The 9,035-nt window shown below is 32.5% G+C and overlaps 1 protein-coding gene across 3 annotated transcripts; it reads left to right on the forward strand.

Moving 5' to 3' along the window:
• Positions 1-5,925: 5,925 nt before the first annotated feature.
• LOC131026239 (uncharacterized) lies at positions 5,926-9,035 on the forward strand. 3 transcript variants are annotated; one of them, XM_057956033.1, is made up of 4 exons: positions 5,926-6,350; positions 7,895-8,174; positions 8,301-8,507; positions 8,606-9,035. In XM_057956033.1, exons 2-4 carry the CDS (start codon positions 7,917-7,919, stop codon positions 8,897-8,899), a joined length of 759 nt encoding a protein of 252 aa, XP_057812016.1. In that variant the 5' UTR covers positions 5,926-6,350; positions 7,895-7,916; the 3' UTR covers positions 8,900-9,035. The 3 variants fall into 3 exon arrangements, with proteins under 3 accessions (XP_057812016.1, XP_057812015.1, XP_057812017.1); XM_057956032.1 differs by having other exon boundaries at positions 5,931-6,350; positions 7,889-8,174; XM_057956034.1 differs by having other exon boundaries at positions 5,931-6,350; positions 7,984-8,174.

A 9,035-nucleotide genomic window follows, 5' to 3' on the forward strand; every position in this document is an offset into this window, starting at 1 on the left:
GTATTCCCCCCTCCCCCCATACACCTATTATAGACCTTCACGGACCCAACAAAATATTAAACTACCTTTAATGTTCATCATTTTGTCCACAACTCCATATTTAAATGTCCAACTTTAAATAATTATTTTTTCATTACTGAAAATTAATTTTGAATAAATAAATACAACGATCATCTACTTAAAATGTAAATTCATCTTATGTCATTTAATTCTACAATATTAAATGTTTCGTTACTCGAAAAATTAGACAAATGTTAATTATCTCAAATCAATTCTCCAACAGTAAATATTAAATTAAATTATTTTAATGTTTTTAGTAAAATTTAAATTTGAAAAGTAAACTATATCTTGAGACATTTGAAAAAGTAGTAGGGAATGGAGGGAGTAGAATTATCTTCCTAATTTCTTATTTTCGTCCGTCTACAAAACATCTTCGTAGTCTTTTTTTGGTTATAATCTCGTTAACTATCATCCTTAAAATTCTCCCGTATCTTCTTTATAATAGGATTAAGCCTTAACCTATGTGGCATTCTTAGAATTGTTTCATTTCAATAATTTACCATATATAATCTTCATCATTTATTAATTAATTAACTATTACATTTCATATAAAGATTCATTAATCTTATTAAATATAATTAATAATAAATGTATATATATATATAATAATATTAACTTACATATAATCTAAATTAATAAATTTTATTATTTATTTTATCTCGATAAAAATTAATCTTAAGAAATATAATTAATAATAAAATTATATAATAATAATAATAATAATAATAATAATAATAATAATAATAATAATAATAATAATAATAATAATAATAATAAGATATAATCTAAATTAATAAATTTTATTATTTCTTTTATCTCCATAAAAATTAGATTTGCATGTCTGACAAGAAAAAAATTAGTATAATTTATATACAATAAATTATTTTAATTGAATGTTAGTGATTAGATGTATATTTGTTATTAATTTTATATTTCTCAAAAGCGTATATATTATATGTATATGTTGCAATATATTATACTGTATCAATTTATATTTATATATATATATATATAATATTTATCTTCTTAATTTTCAATAAAATCAATTTCAAATTGAGTTTGAATTGAGACATGCACGTGTATGTAAATTATAAACTTGATTACTTTAAAACAAAATCTTATTTTATGTCTATCAAAATAATTAAAATTTTATTTTTATTTTTTATAAAAGATATCCGTACATTTTATTTGTATATGGAAGAAAAATATATTTTTCATATCTAAAAACTTTATTTGTTTCAATAATAATAATAATAATAATAATAATAATAATAATAATAGATAAATTATGAAATTAGTAATGCATAAATGAAGAATTTAGATAAAGAACAATAGAGGATATGATGTTAAAATACATTAGAAATCTTTAATTATGTATTAAATTTATAATAATCTCAATCGACTGAATAATTCATATAAATCACCTCATTTCACATTAATTTTTTTCATAAGGTTTCACTAAAATAAAACTTATACAAAAAGAAGCTCTTGCTCTCCAAATTAAAAATCTATATTTAATTGGCAGAATGATTGAGACTAATACAATTTGAATTGTTCAAAGCGAGATAATTCTCGGAACCCAATTAAATGATGATACTCAAAAGTTAAATTTGTTCTTTTAAACTTCAACCGAGATGATTCTTGGAACCCAATTATAATATTTGAAGCTAATAATACATAAAAGTTTATCAAGATTTTTTCAAGTTCCATACAAAATTATGTTTACAAGTTAGTTATGATATTAGAAGCTCCAATTCATATAATCTCACAAGTCAAATTTGATTTTTAAACTGTTGTGTCCGGAGGGTCTCAAATAGGTGTATGGGAGGGGGGATACATCTATAGGCTATTTTTGTTGAAAATAACTTTTACACTAACTAACACAACCTTTTAGATTAAAAGACTTTGTTAAGGCAGAGGATGTTGACTGATACTGAAAACTCTTCAGTAAGGAGTTATCAGTTAAGTCTTGAGACTTTAACTGATACACGAAAGACTTCAGTCAAGTTTGTATGAATAGAGTGATGTTATAAGTCTAGCTGACTATCCTAAGATTTATCAGTCAGACCAATAGCATATGCAGCGGGAAACTTTTCTTTGAGAAATAGCCTGTGTGATTAATCACGTTTGTCAAAGTTAATGTTTCTCTTTGCAGTTAATCAAATTTCAGTTTACAAAGGATTGAGCAAGTAAGAAGGTAAATACTGAAAGCAATAAACAACACAGAGATTTTTACGTGGTTCGAAAAATACTTCCTACATCCACGGTCAGTTGATCAGACTGACAAACTTAACTGGGCATGTACTTACGGGTGCACAGCAAATCGAAACAACTGAAGAGCCTATCTTCAATACCAACACACTGGGTTGGATTTCTCATTCCTAGCGCACACTGTGCACTAAGATCTCACGGAGACAGAACACTGGCCTGAACTCCTTTTCGACACAAACTCTCAATTCGGTCCGTTGAAAGGAGGTTTAAACACTTGCCAACTAAACCACAATCTGCAGTCAGTTTTACCTAGGCTTTGGATATACAATATCTACCTAAAATCTAAGAGAATATATGTAATCAGCAGTGACTGATTTTTGGCTTTATGATTCTCTTCTTCGATTCAAGCTTTGGGGAGGCTTGGTTTGCTGAGTAACGTATTCGGCAGCGTTTCAGCTTATGTTGTTGAATCGGTGAAGATTGAAGTGATCCTCGAACGTAATTTATAGAAGACGTCTTGAATAGATCCGTTGGCGGAGATGGTCTTCAAGATTTCTTCCGTTAGAGAGTAATTTGAATTTGGGCTGAGGCTTCAATCTTCGAGATTACTTGTTTGGTGAGAACGGCTCTCTGAAGAACAGGAGATAGGACATCTCTGAAAAGTTAATCACCAAAAAGGAATGGCCTCTGCAGAGAAATGACGATCTTGAGATCTCTACATTTAATGCGGCTGTACTTTCTGGAGTGTGTGGCTTCCTTTGACATTTAGCATTTCAGTCCGAGGAAGAATGTCTAACTGATACTTTAACTTTTAGTATCAGTCGCTGAATCCACGTGGCGCGCATTAATTAATCAGTCGAAACTGATTCTTCGACTGATAAGTCAAATATCAGTATTTGACTTCTGCAACAGTCGACGTCTTCAGTCATCAGTCTTCAGTACTTCGTTCTTCAGTCTTCAGTCTTCATATCAGCATCTAAACTAGAGAAAGAACTCAAACAGACGAGTTCGAACAGTTCTAGTCTATTACAAATAAGTCTATTGATTTTGGTATCATCAAAACAAGGATTAGGATATTCCATTAAGTTCCCAACATAAACCTTCAGATAGTGATATTAAAAAAATTGACGCATAAAAGTTCATTTTTTGTAGTTTAAGGTCTAGACGAGATGATGCTGAAAAGTCTGGTGTTCAAACATTAGACGTTGTCTTCTGGGCTTTAGATGATGATATGACCTTACAGGGTGGTTCAGACGAGATGATGCTCAGATGAAATAAAATCTTAAATATTGACATTTTTTCAAAATATTACTCCATCCGTTCCAACTTTTAGTATCCAATTTTTCATTTTTGGTTGTCCCACATTTTGGTATCCATTTCTATTTTTAGTAAAAGTAGGTGGGACCCTTAATTCACTTTAATTATTTTAACTCTCACATAAAATATGGGACTCTTATTCCACTCACAACACATCAATCACTTTATTAAAATCCGTGTCGCTCTCAACTGGATATCAAAAGCCGGGACGGAGGAAGTATTAAATAAAAATTTATATAAAAAGAATATTTATTATTCTAACAAAAGGTTAACATTTAATTGAAGAATATGATCCAGATTAATATGATTTCAATTATATTATCTTAAATTAAATAAATTTAAAAATAATTTATATATAAATAATTATTTATACAAAAATAATACTCCCCCGTCCCCCAAAATTATGCATGGAAGTTTGTAGTAATGATAGTGGAGAAAAGGTTCCACAGTGAGAGTATTGTTAAATAGATTATGAGTAAATAGTGTAAGTTAAAAGGGTAAAATTGCAAAAATTATATGTGGGGTAGTGTTTAAAAATAGGATATGCATAATTTTGGGGGTCGCACCAAAAAGGAAAAGTATGCATAATTTTGGAGGATGGAGGGAGTATCATATAATTAAAATAATAATTTAAAATAATTTCTCGTCGAATTTCAACGGGTTATGCACTAGTTTGTATATATAGACTTTGCGCTCTTGCTCTTGGTTTTCATGTCTTTGCATTCTTGCTCTTGGTTTTCCCCTATTTCGCGAGGGTTGGAACCTTGATGTTTGTTTCTTTCATTTATTTATTTGCTTTGTTTTTTTATACTGATGAGTACTTTTTTTTAGTGGCATTTTTTTCACCAAATTTTCTTTAGAAATGTTTCAGTGAGACTCGGCTTTTAGTTTGAGTCCATATGCTTTCAAGGATTTTTTTTTTAAATTTCCTTAATAAAATCTTATTTAAGTTATTAATGGAATCATATAAATTCACATATTATCACCATTTTTTATAATTTTTGGTATATTTTCTTCATTTATTACAGAGGTGTTTGGTTTTATGGATGTAATAAATAAGATTGATAGGATTGAATAAGTGATTAAATAAATTCACCCAACTTTAAGAATCACTCATCTAAATAATTAAATGCATTTCAAGTTATTAATCACGAGCTCATCGTATAAAATTTAGTTAAGATGAATTATTTCATCATTAGGGATGACAATCTACCCGCAGGTAACGGATATCCACGAAAACCCGAACCTATTAGGGTGGGTTTGGATACCATTTGATATCCACGGATAGTTTCGTGGTTGCAATTTACTATCCATTTAGTTCGTGGGTATGGGTTTGGATACTTACTATCCATACCCGCGAAACCCGTTTACCCGCGAAAAATACCCGCCAATTATCCGTCAATTACCCGTCAAATATCCACAAAAAATCCATAAAATATGGGCTTTGAATATATATTTTGATATTATGGACTAGCATATTATATCTTAAAATAGGCCTAGACAGAAACTCAACCAAGACCCAAACTCTAATAGTCTAATTTAAATTTGAATTTTGTTGAGCAATTATAGAATTTTGTTGGATTTTATATTTTAGTTGATGAATTTGAATTTAAACATTGTTCTTTGTGGATTTGAACTATGTTATTTGTGTTGATTTTTTTTTCTATTAAATTTGTTGGAAATTTATATTTAAATTTTGTTTCGTGGGTATCCGGCGGATAGTAGGTGGCGGGTATCCGGCGGATAGTGGGTATCCGACGAATAGCGGGTGACGGATACCCGCCGGATAGCGGGTTCGTGGATACTCGATGGGTAGTGGGTATCCGCGGGTAGTGGGTATGGATACCATTTGATATGCATGGATAGTTTCAGTGGTTAAAAATCACTATTCATTTAGTTCGTGAATATGGGTATGGATAGTCACTATCCGTACCCGTCGTACCCGATTGCCATCCCTATTCATCATTCATGCCTGAACTCAAATCAAACCATTGGATGAATTAGATACTCCCTCCGTCCCCAAAATAAGTTTCTCTTTGGGGACGGTACGAGTTTTAAGGAAAAATGATAAAGTGTATTGATAGTGGAGAAAAATATATTATAATTAGTATTGAGAGTGGTGAAAATGTGAAAATGTGTTATAATTAGTATTGAGAGTGGTGCAAAAGTGAAAAGTAAGAATAAATAAAGCATTATTAGCGGTGGAGTAGTTGTCCAAAAATGGAAAGAAAGAAAGAGGAACTTATTTGGGGGACGTCCAAAAAAGGAAAGAGAGGAACTTATTTCAGGGACGGAGGGAGGGAGTAATATTTTTAAAACGTGGAAGGAAAGAGTAGCAGTTAATGAGATTTTGGGTTGGGTATGATTCGTATGAAAAGTGAAAACCAGAGGCTGAAGTCCATGGTTTTCTGAATTCTAACGCCGCCGTTCGCAAATTGAATTTCGTTTAGTTTGCCTTTTTCAAATTTCTATGTTTTATCAAAAATAATGACACGCAATTTGAAATGCTTTATCCATTTAATTTCAGATACTTATATGAGAATATAGAAAGATAAGAAAATGCAGAGCGAGAATATAAAAACAAATAAATAGTGAAATCCTAAGTGCGAGTGAGGACGAAGATGGTAAGTGTCTGTATTAATATGGCGAGGAAGGCAAGCTGCAACTATACTTGCTGAGCAAGATTCTCTAACTCAATCCTTTCTCTCCTTACGAAATTGAACCCGATTCACTCGGAGTTGCTCAATCGCTCTGACCTTCGGGTAATGCTCTCTAAATCTCTCTTCCCCTCCAATTTTGTTTCCCATTTTCGGCAAAGTTTTTGCTTTAACGCATCTTCTCTCTCTATTCTTAGATGTTTAAAGATCGAGGTAGAAATTTGATGGGTACCCAGATTTGAAATCTCCCAACTAGCGAGTTTAATCACTTCGTCAGTTTATAAATATGTGTGCCCAATTATTTGCACAAACTAGTACCTTTTCTGAAATGTTAATACTATAGTCTATATGATTGGAGCAAATTTTTCCCCTAATTGGACTGGATTTCAATCTGCTTGCATAATGTATTAACAATCCACGAGCCATAAATTAACCACATTGTATCAATTATTGCATCTCATCAAATGATGAATCTCAAAACTCATGCTTGGGGGCTTTCATCTGAAATACATACCACAAATACTAGTAATTATTATATGCCCAAGGCCAGCATTTGAGTCTTGTGATATAGATTGTTCCAAATAACACTTATCTCACTGGTTTAAGTTCACTTGTTTTATGGTTGTTGAAGCTTTCTTTTTAAGACTTATGTTGTTGGTTACAGAGTTTTTCATGGATGGCCTTAGTTACTAAGTCCCCGTAATGGGCTTCGGTTAATATACCTTGTTGTGTCTGAAAATGTGTTAATTTGGGCAGAGTTAATTGTTGCCCTGTTCTTATACTTGTTTGCAGCCACCCCCCCTAGCATTTTGGCTGACATTAACTTCATTCTTCATTTTTCATGATTGATCATATTTAAGTTTGACAGAGTTGAACTGATTACAAAATTTGTAGTTGATTTTTTTCATCAAGCTCTCCCCTTTCATATATGGACTCTGCTGGAAAACTTGATAGTGGATTAAGTAATGAGTGGGCTCTTATTCATTTGTGAGGAACAAATTGGAAATGGACCATTAGGGTGTGTTCACTTCGGTTGTAAATTTGTCATGAGAAAATGAGGGATAAGAAAAGATGGTAAAAATTTATCATATTTTAGTGGTCCCCATTTTCTTTTCTCATGTTCTCCAAGGTGGAAAAGAAAGTTTATCCCATCTTTTTCCCACATTTTAGATGGAAAAATATATCACACCCTGATAATATTAGTGAAAAGGAGGGAAAAGGGATTGCCGAAATTTGTTTCATCATGCCCGGGGAAAATTATCCACCCTAGAGCACATGTGAAAAGAGTGATAAAATGGTGAAAACATATGTTTTTCACTCTTTTCCATCAAAGATAACACGCTCTTACTAAATAGGATAATGCATTCAGCTGATGTTTGAACAAAGATTAAGAAATGCTGCAAAACTCAAGTCGAACCATCAAGATAAAGAAGTGGCATAATAATGTTTTGTATCTGAGGTTTATGAAGGATCAATTTGAAACCTGTGATTCAGTAAAGCTGTTTTATCTTCTTGTCTTTCCTAGTCTTTTTACTATATGAATGATGAATGATGTATTGGCTCTTGTGAGCATTATCAATTTAATTTTCATTTCCAAGTGACATGATAAAAGAAGCATCTTTAACCATTCAAACTGATACTAGATGCAGGGTTTACTGTGATTTCTTCAAAATGTCTATGCTATCAAAGTTACGTTTAATAACTGTTGATGTTACTGGCACGCTAATTGCGTACAAAGGGGAGCTTGGTGACTACTATTGCATGGCAGCAAAATCAATTGGACTCCCATGTCCTGACTATAAACGAGTACACGAAGGTTTTAAAGATGCTTATACGGAGATGGCAAAGAAGCATCCATGTTTTGGATTTGCAGAGAAGATACCCAACATTGTTTGGTGGAAGACATGTGTGCGGGATTCTTTTGTCCGGGTAAGAGAATTAGTTTAAAACAATTTTGATAAAGTCATACTAATATTTAGGAGGGGGTGGGAGGGGGGAAATCATTCAACTTGCGGTTTTTTATATTTAGTTTTTCTTATATTGCTCATGCTACAGGCAGGATATGATTATGATGAAGAAACATTTGAGAAGATTTTCAGACGCGTATATGCCACCTTTGGTTCCTCTGCACCATATACTATCTTTCCAGATTCACAACCATTCCTGAGATGGCTTCGCGGGAAAGGTGTTATTGTAGGAATTGTGAGCAATTCAGAGTATAGGTATCCAGATGTAATCCTTCCAGCATTGAGTTTACATAAGGTAAATCCAAAAGCATGTTATAAAAGACCCATTTTGCACCTTCCTCCACTAAACATAAACTTCAATGGCGTCTGATGCAAAATCTTGAAATTTTCTAGGGATCAGAGTGGGACTTTGGCGTATTCTCAGGTCTCGAAGGTGTGGAGAAGCCCGACAAAAGACTGTACGAGATAGCCTTGGAGAGGGCTGGCAACATTGCACCGGAAGAGGCTCTTCATATTGGAGACAGCATGCGCAAGGACTATATACCTGCAAAGAGTGTGGGAATGCACGCTCTATTGTTAGACAGGTTTCAAACCCCTGATGCTCAGAATTGGAGGAAATCTGGTGCAATTGTGCTACCTGACTTGATTGCTGCTCAACAATGGCTATCTTCTGAGCCACAGAGTTGATTGTAACTTTTTCAAATAAATTATAAGCCAAACACATTTCTTTCTTATTATTCTATCCGAGTTGTAGCAGCAGGCCTTCTAATGAACACTGTTTTGACAAATGAATCTATGGCATTTTCTTCTCTTTTTTAACCAA

The sequence above is a fragment of the Salvia miltiorrhiza genome, chromosome 5, assembly GCF_028751815.1.
Source record: "Salvia miltiorrhiza cultivar Shanhuang (shh) chromosome 5, IMPLAD_Smil_shh, whole genome shotgun sequence".
NCBI classification, from domain to species: Eukaryota; Viridiplantae; Streptophyta; class Magnoliopsida; order Lamiales; family Lamiaceae; genus Salvia; species Salvia miltiorrhiza.